A 20,398-nucleotide genomic window follows, 5' to 3' on the forward strand; every position below is an offset into this window, starting at 1 on the left:
GAGACAGAGGTGGTTGGTGGTCGCTGAGTGGGGACCGAGTGCAGATGGGTGTGAGGCTGCTTTCTGGAGGGATGTTCTAAAGACGGACTGGAAAGATGCTTTACAGCTGACAACTGCTGACCTGTACACTTCAAGACTATGTGAACTATACCTCAAAAAAGCTGTTTGAAAGAAAGGAAATCTTAAAAAAAAAAATCTGAGTGTCCATATAATCCTTCTGTGATGCCAACATTCTCTGGACATTAGCTGCTTGGAGAGGATCTAGTGCTCTGGAGGGAAGGACATCATGCCTGAGAGATTACTGCCCAGAGTCAGCTGTGATGCGTCAGGAATGAGTCTGTGAGCTTCTCAAAGATTTCAGGAAGCTGTAAGGTCAATATTTTAAAAATCTAATAGCAAAAAGAAGCTAAAGAATATCATCAATGACATATACTTTGGGCTATTTTAGAAAATTAACTACTGAAACGTTTACTTTCTGAAAAAGATGCTTTCTTGTCAAGAAATAACTCAGCAGACTTAACACTGATCAAACACTTGCACATGTTGATTTAAAGATCAACAGCCTCCAACATGTGGTAGGATGGCTTCTGCTTTCTCCCATCCTCTCCTGCATAGGGAACGTAAGAGAACTTAAAGGGGCCTCTGGATCTGCAGCGGTGTTTCCTTTAGTGAGGAGATCGATCCCAGGCCCCGCAGAATCCTAACCCAGTGCTCATCTCTAGCACATCTGGCTGTGCCCCTTCTGTACCAGAACGTGTGATTCAGAGTGACAGACCTCCGGCTCAGATAAAGTGTTGGCTTCTGAAGTTGGTAACCAGTAAAACAATATAACTGAGCTTTCCTAAAATAAACCATTTATTGAAAAAAGAACCTTTTTCTTAAATTTCATTAATCAGCCTTTGCATAACAAACCTGTGGCTTGCCAACAACAACAAAAGGTAAGATTTCACAGTCAGTGCACTCGACAAACAAGAGTTTAACAAGGCCCAGGACACCTGATAACACTACAACTGCTTTTGAACCCAGGAAGGTCAAAACACTACACTGATGTCACGGTTCTCAGTCACACGAGAAACAGGTGACAGAGGTGATGGTCCGTGTACAGTAGTAATGGCACTTAACATGCAGCTTCTTTACCTCGTGGACACCGTCACTCAGAGGGCCCCGTGCCACGTCAAACAAACAGGAGCAGCAGGAGAAGTGACGCTTGTCACCTGTGCAGTCTTCAGTCTTGGAAGGTTAAAAAGGCTTATACTGCTTCTCAGCACAGTCTTTATGTAAATATTACATACAGTAGTGATTAAGAGAATTCTCCGAGCACACACACTACCAGGCCGCAGACCGATTAGCTTCATTCTTCATCTGTGCAGACCTGGGAAGGAGGCAGGAGAGAGCTGAACCAGATCTGCCATAGACACACAACTAACAGGTAAGTCACCACCACTGCTGCAGCCTCCTCCCCAATCCCTGCACTGGGGAGCCTGAGCAAGAAGCCCAGCGCAGAGAAGCCCCAGTGCAGAGAAGCCCCAGCAAGGACCCAGCACAGAGGGGAGGCTCAATGGTGCAGTAAGTGATGTAGGTACTAAAGTCACGGTTCTGTCAACTGGCCCCTGAAAGCATTTTTAAGAATGTACCTGGACAGGGGCAGCCCATGTGGCTCAGCGGTTTAGCGCTGCCTTCAGCCCAGGGTGTGGTCCTGGAGACCTGGGATCAAGTTCCATGTCAGGCTCCCTGCATAGAATGGAGCCTGCTTCTCCCTCTGCCTGTGTCTCTGCCTCTCTCTCTCTCTATCTGTGTGTCTCTCATTAATAAATAAATCTTTTAAAAAAAATGTACCTGGACAATATCAAGTCAATACAAACCATCTAAACAAAGAAATGAGTGTGTTTTAAATTACAAATCCCTAATCTCTACACAGCAAAACCAGCTGCTTGTTCCTTACTTCCACTTACCCTGCTCATTGGCACCTTCCCTTCCTCCGACAGGGGCTCCCCTGTAGGGCCCTTTCAGCACTATTTTCTCTCCCGGACCTGCATATTTTCTCTCTCCCCGCATTTACACCCATCTGAAAGCCCTAAGCAGATGTTCCAAACATGCCTTAACCATCATCTGCCAAAGAGGAACCCACTGCCTCCCTGACCCAACCCTCTGTATCCCTCCTTGGCCAACAGGATCTCCAATCTGGTGATCCAAACCAGGGCCTGGGAGCCATCCCAGACCCTCTCCTTACTTGTCTCTCATCCCATCAGCTATTCAATTGTGGCCATTTTAACCCCGAAATAGCGCCAGTAACTTGCCCCTGACCTCCCAAGCCCAGCCCATTAGCTGTATCAGCAACTTCCTAACCACTCTGTCTCCAGAAGCATCATTCTGAAACACCATTTAATCAATTTACACTGAAAATAAAACTGGAATTCCTTCCTGGGGGCTCCTTTTCACTTCTGCAGCCTTACCTTTTACCACTTTCCACATCCTGTGATCCACTGGCACACAGTTCCTGGATTGTTTTACCCTTGTTAGCCTGTCATACCCTACCCCCCACCGCCTGACCTCCCTATACCCTCCCAAACAGCTCAGGCATCTCATTCCAGAGAAAGCAATGATAGCTGAAATGGCCTGGCTGGATGAAATCACTCTTCCCAGGATGCCTGGGTGGCTCAGCAGTTAAGTGTCTGCCTTCAGCCCAGGGCATGATACTGGAGACCTGGGATCAAGTCCCACATCAGGCTCCCTGTATGAAGCCTGCTTGCCTCTCTGCCTCTGCCTGTGCCTCTACCCCTCTCTCTGTATCTCTCATGAATAAATGAATAAAATCTTAAAACAAAAACAAAAACAAAAAAACCCTGCTCTTCCCAGTGGCCCTACAATGTGGCATACATACCCTACCCCAGCTCTGAACAAAATGCTTAGTCACTGCTAGCCCTGTCTCTCTCTCCTCTCTTAGAGTGCAGGCACTACTAGCCCTGTATGCAAGTAGACCATACACTCTCAGGAGTAGAAACTTGGTCTTTCACCCAGTCCCATATAAAATGCCATGTAACAGTCCCAGGTGTACCACAAACACACTGGGTAGATCAAGCAGAGAACCTCAATGAACATTTTCTGCGAGGGGAGAAAAAATCTAAAACTCCCTGGCATAATTCGTTTAGCTCCTTAGCTCTTTTCCGTTTCTTTCTCTTTTTTTGATGTTTAAATATATACATTTTATTACTAAAAGTAAATTATTAAAGAAGTGAAAATGGAAACAACACTAATAACACTAACTATTTTGCCTATCATATGGGGGGGGGGAATAATACTACACAATGCTGGCAAGAGTATGGAGAAAGCAGTGCTCTGATTTTCTGCAACAGGGAGTGCTAATTGGTAAAACTTTTTGGAAATTAATTTGAAAATACATCTTGAAGTTCAAATATTGCATAACCTTTGACTCAGCGATACTATGTTTATAAATGTACCATGTGTGTACTAATACAAGTATTTTATGTCTAAGTTTCCAAATTTCCTTCATTGCCAGATACAAACAGAACTCAAACATCCAAACATGAAAAAGACTGTACGGTGATCTGCCCAACCTTGACGAAGGAATGGTCGAGGAGCTGGCTGGCCGTCCACCTCATCCTGGGCTCACTTTCAAGGCAGTGAGAAAGGAAGTCCTTTCCTTCCGGGCTTAGTCTCTCAGGGATGGGTGGCTTGTGCCCCATTCCCACTTTATACATAATCTGAAAGTTGTGTTCATATTCATGCCAAGGCCTCTAAAGAAAGGGGAAAAGCAGGTTTAATGATATTACATGGCCATAAAAAAATGAGATGGCCCAATCCTTTCAGGCATCTCAATATTAATATATATCAGAGGCCAGCTAGCTTTTACTTACAGGGCCAAATAGTAAGTAGTTTAGGTTTTTTGCTTACAGAGCCAATTAGTAAGTAGTTTAGGCTTGCGGGCCACAGTGCTCAATTCTCCCGCTGTGACCTGACAGCAGCCATAGAAGATACATAAATGAATGGGTGTGACTGAGTGCCAGTAAAACCTTATTTACAAAGCCAGGTGGTCAGCACAGTCTGCCAACCTCATTTGGATGTTATGATAGTCCAGCATTACCTGGAAGCCACTATCATGAAAATAAAAAAGGATATATATAAACTGATATAACAATGTCAACAAAACATATAAAACTCAACAATTCTCTCACAGGGACATTACTATGCTAACCCGTTGAATAATGAACATCAAATTCTAATAGTGCAAAGCTCTGGTTATTTTATGTATCATAAAACATAAGAACAAAACGTTCAGCAGCCACAAGGTATAATACATTTTCCTACTAATAACACTTGAGAGGTTTCTAACATTTTTTTTGCTTTATAAATAATGCTACTACACACACACAATGGTCCCTCTAGACATCTGCTGTTCATTAGCAGTATTTTCATAAAAAAGTAAATTTTTAGAATTTTAAGATAATCATACAGAACAGTCTCACTGCCCTAAACATCCTTGTGCTCTATCTTATCATCCTTTCCTTCTTCTCCCAGAGCTACTGACAACTGATCCTCTTACTGCTGCCTCCTGCCTTCCCCCCAGAATGTCATGTGGGTGGAATCACACATGTATGTGGCATTTCCAGATTAGCTTCTTTCTCGTTGGCAGTATCCTTTTACAGCTCCTCCTCGTCGTCCTCTGGGCTAGACGGCTCATTTCTTTTCATTGCTGCATAATATCCCGTTGTCTGGATTACCAGTTTGCTCACCTGTTCACTTACTCAAGGACACCTTGGTTGCCTCCACGTCTGGCAATCATGACTAAAGCTGCACTCCAGTGCTAGTGTTTGGACAGAAGTTTCTGGTTTCTCATTTTTTTCTGCAGCTCCTCATTTCTCCATGTTTTAACTTGAGCTTCCTACTTTTTTATTCACTCAAGTAAGTGTTCTTTAAGTCATAAATCTTATAAATATTTGGTTCCTAGACTGTCACCTGTCTTCACGTTACTGTATCTTTTTAGAGTTCACTTTTTTTTATGTTTACTCACATTCTCTAGTTAACAGAAAATGTGTCCCTGGTATTTGTAATACCTAATAAAACACAATTATAGCTCTGTTCCTGTGAACACCCTCTGGGAGTTTCTCCTCCTGGTGTGGGCTCTGCTCACCTTGCCGGTCACCATCTCTATGACGACACAGCCCAGACTCCAGATATCAGCGGCACGCCCATGGCCTTCTCCTTTTGCACGAGTGATGACTTCTGGAGCCATGTATGCTTTAAAAGTCACAGATATGGTGATAGAAATGGATTACAAACACAGCACCATGCAATAATAGAGCTAAGCAAGAAATTAATATTGTGTAATACTCCACATTAATGAAACTAACTTATGGCGGGGGGGGGGGTGTGCAGAAAGGACTTTCTCGGAGTTATGTAATATGAAATATTGAAACTAACAAAAGATTTCAAATCAATTTTCTGAATTGACATTTTAGGGATGAATTAGTATCTAAACGACAATTTCTGAATGATAAATCTTCAGATAAACTGTATCACATTAAAAATATGAATTAAATGTTCAAAAGAAGCTGTAGAATTTTATGACACTGAATAATCAAAACAAATAATTACCATTAAACATGTCCCTTTTTAAAGGGACAATGAAGCAGACTGGTGGGGAGCATACCAGGTGTGGGCTTGGCTGCACTAGTAACACATTCCCACGTGTTAAGATATTCACCCACTTCTGGGTGTGCCTACCTACTCCTTTTCATTTAAAAGAGCCAATAATGCTTCAAACTTCCTGCCTCCTTTAGACAGACATGAAATTGTCACAGGCGCTCGATAATAAATAGGTTATGTTCTTAAAAAAAAATCCATACTATCCTATTTAACATACTGTTGTGTTTTGACTAGAATAGTTTTAATAAACCCCTTGTGAACAACAAAGGTAGTTTTTCTGGGAAGAAAAAGAGGACTTTCTTGTCTCCTTTCACTTTGGAGGGAAAGGCGAATTTCTGCATCTGAGACGTGCTGGCAGGTGGAAGCCTGCGGTGTCTGTGGTCAGAAACCCTCCCCCCTCCTCCCTGGTCTGTGCTGACAGCAGAGATGAAGGGAAAGCCCAGTTACCAAGCACACTGTAATGAGTCATTGTGGCAAAGACAAATCAAGCCAGTCCCCACCTGCTGTCCCCAGTGTGCTATTCACTTCTCCCGGCATGGTCTGTGCGTTGTTTTTAAGCTTTACTGAGCATCCAAAATCCCCCAGCTTGATGAGTCCAGAGGAGGTTAAGAAGATATTGGCACCTAACAAGAAACAAGCACTTGTTGGGCTTGGGAACACAGAGTGCATTTTCAGCTACACGGCAACCAAAATTCCCAGGAACTTGATTCACAAATTAAATAATGTAAAGGTTTATAAAATTTGACTTACAGAGTATAATCATGGAAGGATTTTAAGCCTTATACACAAATGTTACTACAAAGCAAAGAAATTTTCATATCAGTACAGAGAGCTTTTTTTTTCTTTTTTTTTTTAGTACAGAGAGCTTTGACGAACAGACTCTGAACTGAATCCTTGCACAGATCTAATGCTGCAAATACAGGGAGACCCTTTACACAGGAATTATGTGGAAGCTACCATTGCCTGTAAAATCAGAGGCGTGAACAAGTAGCAGCGCCTGTAACAGATCGCAACATGGAGTTTGGACTGGCGTACACGTTCTTCTCTGGAGTCCTGGCTGAGGCTGCACAGACAACTTCGAACTATGACTGAAGAGATGCTATAGAGCCTCCTCACATCTCTGAATGCAAAGACACGCTCATACTCTAGCTGGAATCTGGGGTGACTGCTCACGGCTGCAGGCAGCTCTAGGCTATGAGATATCGCCCTAACCAAACCACATATGTGGCGCTGTGTGTCCTATGGCACTTTTCTCAAAAAGCAGTACAGAGCCACTCAAATTAGGTTGGGGAGCCACACCATGAGCTGACATCTAACAGAGCACCTGAGTGCTCCCAGGATATACGGTCCCCACAGAGGACTACACACTACCTACTTCACAACTCTGGAGCTACTCCACACGTGGATATCAGCCATACTGAATCACAAAAAATATCACAAGGACAAAGACTTGATTCAACGACCCTGAGGAATTCTCTTTATGGTCATGGCCCATGAAAGGAAGGTACCATTCCGTGACAGGGATCAGAGCCAGGATATTGGTATTTGTGGCTGAACAACTGGAAACAGGCAATGTCATGGCTGATAAAGAGCCAATTAGGCAAATGCTCAGAATGATTCCAAGCAGCAAAGCAATGGGGGACACGAGCAGGCAGGGAGGCCATAAGAATGGTGGATGCTGGGGATTCAGGGTGAGCTACTGGAGGGAGGATGGACAATCCTTACACTCAGACCAAAGCAGGTTCTGGTGTAATCCAGCCCCGTGCTGGATCAAGTGCTGGGTCGGAAGTCAGCCAATTCTACAGAGAACGTGCTTATGCTGGCCTCGGACTATGTGACAGAGTGGAATCCTTCAGTCTAGGGCCCACCAGAGACAATTTGTCACTTTAATTATCCCTGACTCCCCAAATACAAAGGTCAGGGACAAATGCCAGAGGGACAGTTCTGAGACAAGCATGACTATTCCCCTCATGCCAGAAGAGAAAGCACTTTAAATCAATCAGCATGACCAAGTCAGTCTTTAGGAGAATGTACACTGGAGGAGGTTGGTGTAAATAAACCTTGTCTCCCAAAACACAGCTTACACTGGCATTTCAGATTCACGGTCACTTTACATATGCATGATGTTCACATGGAAATACGCAAAAGTCTTGAACAGAGAAAAAGATGTGTAGATTGTGAATGTCTAGTAAACATACAAGGTTGGCTAAACCAGCCTATAAAAATAGCAAGTTTCATTCTTGGGGAAACAGACCTCACTAAAAACAGTGTTACGCAGAAAGATAAAGCAGACTTATCTGCTCATGGATGTGCTATGTGGTCTCTCAATACTGGGTTCTTAATGGTAGCATATTCACAGTAAAGGCACTTCTTTCTAGAGAAATGGTTTGTGGGAGGGGGATCTAGTGTCTTGGCAGCACCTACTATGTGTAGGGCACACAGTCTGGTATCCATGGCAGCCAGGTGAGTGTGAGGACTACCTTTGATGTCACGGTGAACGATGCCATGCTCATGGAGGACATTGATTGCGATGGTGATCTGCTTTGAATACAGCCTAATGACATGCTCCTGAAGTCCCAGCCTTGACACCTCTTCTAATGTCCCCTCGTCACAGTATTCCATGAAGATGTACATTTCTTCCTGCAGGAGGAACAAAATGCAGCCTGTGTTTATATGTACACTAAGTGAAGAACCTGGAAAATGTCACAGATCATGCCCCAAAGGAACCTTCTTTCTAATGGTATGCTACACTTGTCATCCTCAACACTGAATTTGTCTGATAACAGTCATTTCTCACTCCTACACAGAGGTGTCTGCCTGCCTCCTCTGTCTGGAATTATACAGCTTGTCGAGATAAGAGTGTCTTCTCCAAATCACAGGTGATAAGTTGTCTATAATCCTCTGAAATTAAGTCTGCTATATAATCTCAGACAGGGACCAACAGGGCTGTCCCTATAAATGTATTATTAAGTACTGAAACACATCCTTTTCAGATATGAATTTATTTGTGAAAACATTAAAAATCACCACTATTCAACTTCCCTTGGAAGTTCAGACTCCACCAAGCTGATCCGAGTTATCCTCTTTCCCTCCAAGTGTTTACTTCCAAACACAGGGGGGAAACGAATTTGAAGTTTTAACTTTCTCATTTCACAACGGTTCCTTAAATACATGTAGGAGAAAAACCAGCATTTCTTGACAGTGCACCCAACAGTGGTTCAGTGAAAAATGGGGAGAAAAAAGTAACACACTGTGTAAGGGGCATTTTAGAAGAATCTTCTGATCGGCAGGATGGGTTTCAGTGCTTTATAATGTCGGGTTAACGACTACAGTCTACAACTTACATTTTAGGAAGAACTCCTCTAGTTTCAGAGAGAAGGCAGAAATGATGTAACTCATGGAGATTTCCTGATAATTAGGCAAAGTTACTGTGCTCTGAAATGAGAAGACCTGCGATGTAGAACAGGACTCCGACTGTGCCCTTACTGATTCCTCACACAAAACCGCGTGATCAAAGTTGGCTTACTCTATGAAGCTCCACACCAAAATACCGAACCAGATTGGGGTGTTTGATGCCCTCAAAGATTTTCAATTCGTCTGCAGTTTCCTTGATAGTTTTATGGTCATTAGGTTGAAATCGGATCTGTAAAGAGAAAACTGTTGATCAGTGCTGGTCCTGTCACAAACCAGAAACAAGACACCTTTATCCCCGAGAGCCGTAAAGCTGCCTCCTGACATGTGCATCATCCAGACCCACAGACTACGGTCAGTGTGTCTGTACTTGACTTTCTGAGTCTTTCTCTGCTTTGTCATTCCAAGTGAATTAAACATGCCTGCTTTAGAATATTTGGTGAGAGAACAGCTAACAGGATCATTTTCATAACTGCAAACCTAATTCACAAAATCATTAAACATTCGATAAATGATCATAAATATGTAGGTTCTGGAAGATAAAAAGGTGAAAGATAATTGTGCCCTTAAGAAGTATATGAAAGGGCACCTGCACCCCAATTTTCAGGAATGAAATGGAATGGTGACAACAGCCAAACTATGGAAAGAGCCCAGTATTTGTCAACAAATGAATGGATAAAGATGTGGTCTATACATATACAATGACATTACTCAGCCCTCCAAAAAAAAAAAAAAAAAAGAAGGAAAGAAAGAAATCTTGCCATTTGAAATGACATAGATGGAACTAGAGGGTATTATGCTAAGTGAAATAAGTCAGTCAGAGAAAGACAATTACCAATATGATCTCACTCACGTGGAATTTAAGAAACAAAACAGGATCACAGGGGAAGAGAGGAAAAAATAAAACAAGAGGACATCAGACAGGAAGACAAACCATAAGAAACTCTTAATCATAGGAGACAAACTGAGGGTCACTGGAGGGGTCGGGGGTGGAGGGATGGGGTACCTGGGTAATGGGCATTACGGAGGGCACGTGATGTAATGAGCACTGGGTATAAGACTGATGAATCACTGAACTCTACCTCTGAAACTAATTAATATATTACAGTGTTAATTAATTGAATTTAAATTAAAAAAATTTTTTTTAAAAAGTAGTTTATGACCAGAGTGCCTGGGTGGCTTAGTTTGTAAAGCATCTGTCTTCAGCTCAAGTCATGATTCTAAGGTCCTGGGATCGAGCCCCAAGTCAGGCTCCCTGCTCAACGGGGAGTCTACAACCTCTCCCTCTCTCTCTCCCCCAACACATGTTCACTCTCTCAAATAAATAAATACAATCTTAAAAGTAAAAAAGTTAACAACCAAGTGGGAACAAGGTGGTAGAAGCAGTGTGGGTGAATGCCATGTGGGAAGACAAGAAATGCCACAGGAGCTCAGAGAGGGAGGGCTGGGCACTGCATGTGTGTGCTGCCTGCCAATCCTACCATCCATGGAAGCTCCAGCCTCTTCTGCCACAGGCTCCTCCTACCCCTTGCATCCCGAGTGTCTCCTCAGGAGCGACAACAGAATTTGCTTCCCTGAAAGGAGGCTGGCTCTCCCCCATCCTACCTTTAGCTATTGAAATGCTGCTCATTCCTGAAGCTGATCACAAATGTTATCTTCTTACCTAATTCCCCGCTAAGATGCTACTGTTACCACCATCCTCTCCGCCTTCAGCTAACTTTGCTTGCTTCTTTCTGTAAGGCGCTCAGCACACCTATGTGGTGGCAGAAGTACCTGTGCATCTGGTCTGAGAGTTCTTACTAGCATCCTCACCAGAATTGGACACTGCGCTACTCTATCATCTCCAGGCATCTGCCTAGACAGCTCAACACAGAGGAGCTAGCTCTAGGAGCTAAGAAGAGCCTTGAAAATAAGCTTCTTTACCAAATCTCTGTCACGCAGAAGCTTCAAACCAGAAGGCCCCCAGCAAGACCAGACCACTTACCTCCTTCATAGCCATCAATTCGCCAGTGTCGACACTGATACAGGTGTAGACCTTCCCATACTGCCCCTCCCCTGTGAACAGAACAAACATACCATCTCAGTCACCAAAGAAGGCCATTTGAAGTCACTCAGATGTGTAGTAATGTTTCCCAAGTCTAGATCTATATTTATATAATCTATAATTATCTACTATTCCAAGACCCAAAATGTTCCCCAATAACTGAAGGCAATCTCTTCACTGAGCCTTACCTGTAAATATCTGTAGGGTAGAAGGAACTTTGGCAAACCCTAGAGGAAGCATAAAGGAACAAAGGTGCACACTTCTAAGCCCTTACAGCCCTTGAGGAGGTCAGGGCCCGGGGTGGGGGCACCGTCTAAGTGCACCTTGTTGTGGCAGTCCAGGGGTAGGTGGGAGTGGATATTTTACCAACGTATCTTTGGGGACATTAAGCGAAGGGGACGGGACATATAGCAAAGACCAACAACATAACTGATAACATTTATAAAGCACTTGGTTTCTTCTGTGTCTTCTGCCTTAATTGCTAGCTCTACAGAACCTTAAGGGTATCCTGGGCTCACAGAGTCCTATTATCACAATCGTGTTAGCCTCTTCAGAACCAAACACTCCATTGAGAGATGCATTTAAAAGACAGAAGGATCTGAAACATGGTCAGGCTGCTTCTGTCACACGATCCACCTCTAGTTATAAGAGGCACTTGACTTGGAAATTAATAACAGGCAATGCTTTAGGAAGTACGATCTCTCTTCAATAATGTTCTTGAGGGAATAAGGTCATAAGAACATCAACAGGAACAAATGGGTAAAATTAACATAGGTTTCCATTGGCAATTTCTGGAGTTATCATGCAAAAACTACTCATTTTAATGAACCATTTAAAAAAAATCTTTCTAGGGGCACCTGGGTGGCTCAGTGGGTTAAGTGTCTGCCTTTGGCTTAGGTCATAGTTCTGGGATCCTGGGATGGAGCCCCACGTCAGGCTCCCTGCTCAGTGGGAGTCTGCTTCTCCCTCTCCCTATGCCCCTTCCCCTGCTCACTCACTCTCAAATAAATACATATATACATCTTTAAAAAAATTTAAAATCTTTGTATTGTTCTTATAACACATTTTACTGAAACATTATTTACACAACCTAAAAACCAGAACCCTCTGCAAAAGATATGCTACATCTACCAGAGATAAGAATCAGTTATACAACTTAACCTAAAAAAGTGTGACTGTTGCTGTTTCTAACAGAGGTGAACTCTATGTCACATTGCTCCATTTCCTTACCAATTTTGTTTCCTCTTTGCCACTTGAAGGTCACCTTCCTCAAGCCTACATGCATAACGTTATCATATGATTTAGGGGTATCACAAACTTGACCAATGATATTCTTTCTCCTCATTTCTCTATACCTCTTTTCTTCAAACAGTCGGACTGATTTCTGGATAGCTTCTATGGGTCCTTGTTTGGAAGCACTGTCTGCAGGGAGAAACAAGCTCAGTAGTCCCAGTCACTAGAAGTAAGTCAACGTCCAGCAAATAATAATAGAAAGAGAGCGATACACATGAGCACTTGAGCACAGCAAGGCTTAGCATTCTCTAGTCAGATACCCAGCAGGTGCATTCAAGTCCATTCCAATCCAACAGCTCCAGAGGATGCGCCACCCACTGCACAGACACACACATAAAATATAGGCTCGTCAGACAGAGCTGATGACTTCGCCCCCCCATCCCCACCCCCGCAGACTGCTGCTCAGACACTGGAGTGACTTCCTACCTGCCACCAGACTCTCCATCTCCAGTCCACTCTCGTTGGCCAGTATTGTCTTACTGACACATAAAATCTAGTATGTTCCTTTCTTACTTAGATTTATTTCACGGTTCCCAACAAACAGTTTACCAAAAATCCAAGCCCTTCATCTGGGATTGTAGGCCGTGCAGATTTTGGACTTGGTTTATCTTTCCCAGTTTGCTCCTGTCAGTATTCTCCCTCTCTTCTCCTGCCACAGGCCCTAGATGAACCAAACTAAGCAGACTTGTAGAACAAACACTCCAAGCCGTTTCTGACACTTATGTTCACACTTTCCTGCTGGTCTAAAAAGCTGTCTTCCCACCATGGTGTCTGGGGTGTACGTCTCACCAATGACAGCTCAGCTGAAATATCATACCCCTTTTCGGAAGCCGTCTTGATGAGAAGGGAATTAAGTTGTCCCTTCTCTGGGAAGAGTCCAGAATAAAGGCTCTGGAACCAGGATGCCTGGGATAAAGTCCTGGCTTCATCATTTTCCAAGTGGGCAGGTTAACTGACTTCTTCATATATTGAACTCCTAATTTGTGAAATGAGGGTAATAATATCTCATGCACAGACGGCACTACTGTATTTAAGGATATCATACATTCAAGGTGCTAAGCCCTATGCCTGGGACACAGCAATACTCAGTGAGATTTAAGTTACTTTTGTTACTATTCCTTAACTTCTCATCAGGTTCTATATCTCTAGTTCTCCAAATTATTTGGTCATGACTTACAGTAAAAAATAACTTTTACACATATAGATATCTAAAAAAGTTTCATAAAACAGTATTACTGTTACCACATGTGATTCAGACTCCGCCCTATGTTTTTAAATGCTGACTTTACAACCCACAAACGGGTTATGACCCATAATGTGAAAAGCACTGCTTTGTACGTGTCCCCATTACAGTCCTCCTCATGTTGCATCCTCACTAGCTAAGAGCCTCACTTTCTGGCCAACAAAGAGATCACTAAGGACTAGTATGGCTGTATAGTTAATTTGAGGAAGAGAAATTCCCCCAAGGTTTATAGCATTCTAACTATAGTTTCGCACTATAACCACTTCTTAACAACATGAATCGCTGTTTTCTTTACTTCAATATATGACACATCAGGTCTCATGGGCACCGAACAAGATTTCACAGCTATGAGCCCATGGACTCCACTGTCAAATATTTCTGGGAAAGGCATTTTGGTTTTGTTTTACAGTAAATATTTCTCAAGATTTCTCCATCTTTGTTACTGTGAACTGTAACTATCCCAAGAGTTCCCAAGTTCTCCTGACCACAAAGTATTTGTTTTGAAGATTATCACAAAGAGCTGGCATGTATGGGAACTTCTGCTGACGTGAGAGCTGCTGGAGAGACCCAAGCTCCAGCTCGTGGCTTTCCCTGCCCTAAGCCCTCCACATACACCTCACCTGCCCCAGGCTTGGCAAACAATGCATCAGAGTCATTTCTTCCACTTTGTTCCTTTTGTTCCTTTTTTTAAAAGCCCACCTGAGTCTGGTGTCTTGCACGGCACCACCATAATGATATGCTAACCAACCTCCTTATTTCCCCCCACTCCAAGCAGCTCCCACCGTCTCTCCTATCTCCTCCTCCCCACACCCAGAACACACCAGGTGCTCAAGAGGCTGCAGGGCTGCTGACCATCTCAAGGTAAGGCCTTCATCCCTTAGCTGTCACTGAAGACTGGCCGCAGTCTAACTTCTCCCAGCCCCTTCGTGTTCACCACCTCTTATATCTACACTGCCCAATCCAGCTGGCTTCTTCTTTCATCACTGGGCCTCCCTCTGGATGTGTTTCCTACTCTGTACTTTTCCTCCTGGCTTGATGCAGATCTGTTTTGATATAAGAGTCAGCTCAAGCCTCACCCTTCCATAAACCCCCCACCCCCCGCCAACTATTTTCAACTTTGGTGGACAATATACTTCCAAGGGGCGAACACTGGTATGAGCACTGGACTTGTAGATAGAAGCAGTGTGCGCCCGCCCCAGCTCTGTCAGTTATCACCTTGGCCAACTATTTGGCTTCTCAAAAACTTCATCAGAAGAAGACATGAATAGTTATTCAGTTCACAAATATTAATTATATTCCTACCATGTACAAAGAATTATGTGAAGGACCCACCCAAAGTGACATAAAGAATTAACTACCACCATAGCTTAAAGAATATAAGATGAATAAAACATGTTCCAGATCCAAAGGAGCTTATAATTTATTATAAGAAACAGGAAATGTATACACAGTACACATAGGAAGTAATGTCACAGGAATAAAAGAGATCACAAAATATTAATGAAGAACTAATAATTCAAAAGCTAAAGCGTATTTTAGCTGAAACTGCTTACTTTATGCTTCAATATTTTAAGTTCAACATTCTCTCTCTTACCCTTAGTCTGGCTGATAAGTGTCCGAAGTTCCCAACTTCTTCGAGCTGACCCACTCGAATCACCTTTTGGATACGCTGGTTCTGCAGGAAGTATGTTTTTCACAAAATTAAGATTTATGGAATAGATAAGCCTATGTAATCGAGAGTAAGACTGAAATGGTGCGTGGCAATGATTAGTTCCCGTCAATCTGTCCTTTCGTAATTAATTTCTATTTGATGTGAGTGTGAGAAGCTACCTTGACAATTAATTCCAGAAAACTATACCAGACTAAGAAGTTGTCAATGATGTTACATGATTTTGACTACATGAATTTTCCACACATGACAAGACAACAGAATACTGAACAGAAATTAGATTCTGTAGGGACCCCATTCAAGAGGCCCTGCATTATAATAAAACCTCAGTGCATCATTAACAAACTTAGTGCAGGTTCATATTTTTAAAGAGAATAAGAGTGCCTGGCAATTAAAGTAGCAGACATAATATATTTTTCAAAAACCAAAACTAGCAGATGTAGAAAATGCAAATACAACTAAAAGGCATCTATATTAAAAAGCCAACACACGTTGATCAACAAGTGTTTTCTGGGAGCTCTGTCATTGTTTTCTCATTCTTCATTTCTTCCTAAGGCATAGACCATAAAAGCAGTAGGAGATTCAGCACCTCACACACTCACCGTCGCGCTCCTCCGTGGGGCTTGAGTGGCGGCTCAAGGACCGAAACTGTAACTCGGCGGCTACAGAAGCCAACCGGTCATTCTCAGGGACACTGGAACCCCTGTTTTGAGATTTTAAAAAAAATGAGCTGTCAATTCAATGGAATTAAAAATGAAAGATCTGTGAGATTCTTCTAGAGTGGTAATTCTCAACTAGGGGTAATTCTGCCCACTGGGGACATCTAATATCTAGTGAACACGGGATAATGCAAACAATAGCCCCCAAACAAAGAATTATGCACCCAAAGTGAAGAGTGCTGCTACTGAGAAACCCTTCTCTGGGGAAGGAATGGTCAAATTTTTGCTGACACCTGACAGCAAAACACTCTGTTAAAAGTTAAAAACAACAAAAATAGAAACAAAATAGGATTTATTCAAGTGTTACTGGCATGCGTGGAAAGCTCCACCATTTAACCCCGGATGGATTAGAAATTATTAGCCAAATATAGCTAACATTTACAATTCTGATCATACTATATATTAATGTACTTAATTCTATTTTTTTAAAGTGTTAAAGTTATCATATGATTGAAAAGATTTCAAATCTCTTAAGAAAATGGAAGGGAATACCTAATGATTTTCTAAGCGGTAGCCAAGCAAAGGTGCAGAAGAGCAGGAAGCTTAGCATGTGAAGAACAAAGTTAATTTGCTGCTTTTCCAGAATAAAGTTAGGTGTGTTTAGAAATCCAGAATGAATCCATAGACAGTAAAACCCAGAATTAAATAAGGGAAGTGTTAAAATTACAATTCGAGTAATCCATGATAAATATGGCATGAGTTTATTAACACATTCAGTGTGTACTGTGTGTATGAGCGATATTATGAAGTATGGTAGCATTTATGCTCTTTTCCAACATACACTGAATAGATTTAAGGGGACATGGTTCTACTGAACAGATGCTCAGAGATTATGAAGTATGCAATGCTTTTTATTTCCCTAAACTCTCTTAAATCTAGTATAATACTTGTTAAGTCTGAAAAGAGGGGGACATCCTCTATTGCCATGTAGTTAGTTCATCAAAAAGTCTTGAAGCCGCTTCATGGAAAAAATCACTGATGTTGAAGAGACAAGTGACTCCTAAAGCAACACCAAAGACTGTGGTGCCAAGGGGAGGTCACCTGACACCACTATATTCCTGATTTCTCAGAGACCAAATCAGACCATATCCTCAGAGACTTTTGCTAGGGTAAAAGGCAAAAAATATACTTAAAGGAAATAGTGTGTGAGTGAATGTTTAACTACTAGTGGTAGAGTTCCACAAGTTCAGTAGTGTAACAATCAGCTTGCAAAATTCCTGAAAAATTAACAGTCTCACAAAGCAGCAAGAGCCAGCTCCAACAAACAGAACACCACAAAAAAGTATTATCAACAATGGTAAGATAACTGAAGTCCAGACTATTTGCTAAGTCAAATCAAATCAAATAAAATCAAAGCATTTATAGGATGCCGTGGGGCACAGTTAAGATTTCACAGGGCTCATGGGTCTCTAGGACAGGAAGGACTGCACACTATGAGGCAGGGGCCTTCCTGCTGAGGCTGGAAGTCCTGGGCATCACTCTGCTTCCCCTGCAGCACATTCACAAACCCTGGGCTGTACAAGCCATCGGCAGGGAGCAAGCTTGCCACTACAAAGGGGCTGAAGCCCAAAGTTAAACTGAACATGTGCCAGGCTTGAATGCAGGAGCAAGGCAAACCACCATTGGGGCGCACATCTCCACCGGGCCTTGCTCAATGCGTGCTGTCACATATACACAACCAGAGAGTAGAGAGAACTTTACTCTTTTGTAAAAACTGCCCTTCAAGACAGCACACTATGATGGTGGTAAAATTTCTGTGTGTCAAGAGCCATCCCAAAGATGAACACTTAGGAAGTGCTATTCACAATGGACTGAAAACAACTTCCACAAAGCCTGAGACTAAATGCACAAGAAGATCGGCCACACGTACTTCACTTTTACACTAACACATGCTTCATGCACCACACCTCTGACTCACAAATACCTTAAGCCACAGTTCACGAACCCCGAAAAAAAGAAGAGCATTCCTCCCTTTTCTAGTTTGCAGGAATGGTGTGCAAACATGGACACAGCGGGTCATGAAGTGTTCTCAACTGAGTCTGCTCATGAGGGCATATGGCTTCCCTTCGCCCTGTGTTACTCTCATGAAAAAGACAATTTCAATGCCTCCCTAAGGGACAGGAGAGCAGATGTGGGAACATTTGCCATGAAACGTTCTAAACATAAAAATGAAGAAGGTAAAGGGAATCTGTTTAATGGTAACTGTTAGTTGTTTTGGTTGACAGCTGAAGCTGTAAAATACATTGACTTTTTTCGGTTATACAGGTTTATCACTACAAACTGGGAACATTTGTTATTTTAATGAATGGAAGAATGGCAATGTTTGTAGAAATTTTAGACTGTTATAAAATAAGTCTAAAAAACATTTGAGTGCATTTTCAATTCTAAAGCTACATGTCATCTTTCTGCCAACATACTAATATTTTTTCTGTGGAGCAAGATACAGAGCCCTTGGTTCCTTCACAGTTTCATCTTTTTTGATCAGGTTACCCTCAACTCATATAGTTTATTTGACTCTATCACTATCTTTATCAGGAGATGAGAATAGTGGCTGTGTGTGCCCTCTGCTAGACATGAGGATAGAATTAAGAGTGACCCAATGTCATTTGTCCATTGAGTATATGAGGCCTTGATGAAGCCCTCTGTCAAAACTAACGAGAGTGGGAAGAAGTGTAACAATACTCCTTACCTATACAGACGACTCATGCAAGAGACTTTCCAGAGCTTGGCAAGTATCTGATAGCTCTCTCTAGTAATGATACATTCTCTATATAAGATACAAACCCCACGAGCTCACTTTTCCACTTTCATAAACTACTTCTAATCAATAATTCTATAAATCAGAAAATCTGGTTAGAAAAGGGATCCTCCTAAAATGCAAATTTCCACCTAACGGTGTTAACTAGAAGCCATCTCTGAACTACCTTGGGACCCTCCAGAAAGGCACCACTTGCTGAATTTTTCGTGTTCCCTTCGGTAGGGACCAGGTTCTTTGGTCTGTTACTCTCACCAAAGAGTTGTTACTGGCAGGGGTCTGGTCATTCTGGTTAATATTCGCTCCAAAGAAATATTAATCAGGCAAATTATCTACTGGTGCTGCTGGGTGCGAGAGCCTTCAGGTTGTGCCACCCCATGGGCTGCCTCCCGAAGCTGAGGTCCCTGCGGGAGTGCACAGGAGAGGGCCGAGGAGACAGGATGCTGGGGAAGGGTGACTACCTGGTATCATGGGCACTGCTGATGGGTTTGGGTGCAGAGTCACTGCCTGCGGGGCCGGGGCGACCGGCGGTGGCGGCAGCAGCAGAGACAGGAGCAGCAGCAGGGCTGCCGTGGCTCCGTGCGTCTGAAGGCACGCTCCGAGTGCTGAGATGAGAAGAAGAGCTTTAGGAACACAGGTTGAGAAAAGGGACTGGACTCTCCAGTGGTTTTCAATTAAAATTAAAATAGGGTGAGGAAGTGAAAAATATTTAAAAATATAAAATGCAAATTTTCCTTTCAATGAGATTCAGGTCTAGGTATAAAAAAGAAAAACATTAATTATTCTGAAAAATAACTGTGGTCTTTTCCTAGCAAATATTGTCAAATAAAGTTAACTTTTAAGAAGTGATTCTAATAGGGGAGAGAAAATGTTCACTCCCTCAGGATGCAGAAATGCCACCACATTCAAGAAAAATACTTTGTACGAGTTTCAGAACTCAGTTCAGTATTTAAGTTGCTTCAAGGTTACATACACACATGACAGTCAAGACTAGAAAGATCATTCCAATTTTTTCTCCATTTTTAAAATGATGTTTAGGATTGTTTTCAAATGCTTACTGTGCTATGCACACTCAAATTTGTTTTCATAAGGTCATTTTCAAAGAAAAAAGAATTATTCCAAAGCTGGTGAGCATTTAGTAGCTTGAGGTTATAAATAAGCTGAGAAACTAAGTTATCTGGAAAGGTACAAGTCTGTTTTAAAGTCACATGTCTTTTTCTCTTGCAATTAAGGCATTGTGGTACATTTTCGAGATAATGCAATTAAGAGCTTTTAAACAGTATGAACAAGAACAAAGAAGAAATACTTAGTGATCAGAGCAAGCACTCAGTAGCGTCAGAGCATAAGCATGCACAACACAGAAGAATCAAATGGCTAGATGAGCACCAAGTACCTGAATCCCTCTGGAGTCGGGATAATTAGATGTGGGTTGGGAGGGTCACTATGGCATCGTGGTACCTTCACAGGGCGGGGACTGTTCCGATGAATAGCTGCCAGTGACAATGGCGACAAATCCAATTTGTTAAAAGGGTCAAAAGAAAATGCTGAAGCAGGCCACTAAACACTTAACATTGTTGGTGACCAAAATAAACCCATTATA

General features: G+C 42.4%; 1 protein-coding gene across 18 annotated transcripts in view; it reads right to left on the minus strand.

Moving 5' to 3' along the window:
- Positions 1 to 837: 837 nt before the first annotated feature.
- MAP3K4 (mitogen-activated protein kinase kinase kinase 4) overlaps positions 838 to 20,398 on the minus strand; it is a 152,665-nt gene continuing 133,104 nt past the window's right edge. For 6 of the 18 annotated variants that reach the window (XM_072766681.1, XM_072766669.1, XM_072766690.1 and 3 more), the window contains exons 16-27: positions 20,192 to 20,288; positions 19,260 to 19,403; positions 15,927 to 16,027; positions 15,250 to 15,330; positions 12,350 to 12,541; positions 11,060 to 11,130; positions 9,191 to 9,307; positions 8,145 to 8,304; positions 6,165 to 6,287; positions 5,150 to 5,256; positions 3,576 to 3,755; positions 838 to 1,372 (exon numbers count right to left, since the gene is read on the minus strand). In XM_072766681.1, the coding sequence (XP_072622782.1) occupies positions 1,352 to 1,372; positions 3,576 to 3,755; positions 5,150 to 5,256; positions 6,165 to 6,287; positions 8,145 to 8,304; positions 9,191 to 9,307; positions 11,060 to 11,130; positions 12,350 to 12,541; positions 15,250 to 15,330; positions 15,927 to 16,027; positions 19,260 to 19,403; positions 20,192 to 20,288 (1,394 nt within the window). In that variant the 3' untranslated portion in view covers positions 838 to 1,351. Of the gene's footprint in view, positions 1,373 to 3,575; positions 3,756 to 5,149; positions 5,257 to 6,164; positions 6,288 to 8,144; positions 8,305 to 9,008; positions 9,100 to 9,190; positions 9,308 to 11,059; positions 11,131 to 12,349; positions 12,542 to 15,249; positions 15,331 to 15,926; positions 16,028 to 19,259; positions 19,404 to 20,191; positions 20,289 to 20,398 lie in introns of those variants that run through there. The other 12 variants (XM_072766707.1, XM_072766700.1, XM_072766702.1 and 9 more) reach the window with 4 other exon arrangements.

Source organism: Vulpes vulpes, chromosome 1 (genome assembly GCF_048418805.1).
Source record: "Vulpes vulpes isolate BD-2025 chromosome 1, VulVul3, whole genome shotgun sequence".
NCBI classification, from domain to species: domain Eukaryota; kingdom Metazoa; phylum Chordata; class Mammalia; order Carnivora; family Canidae; genus Vulpes; species Vulpes vulpes.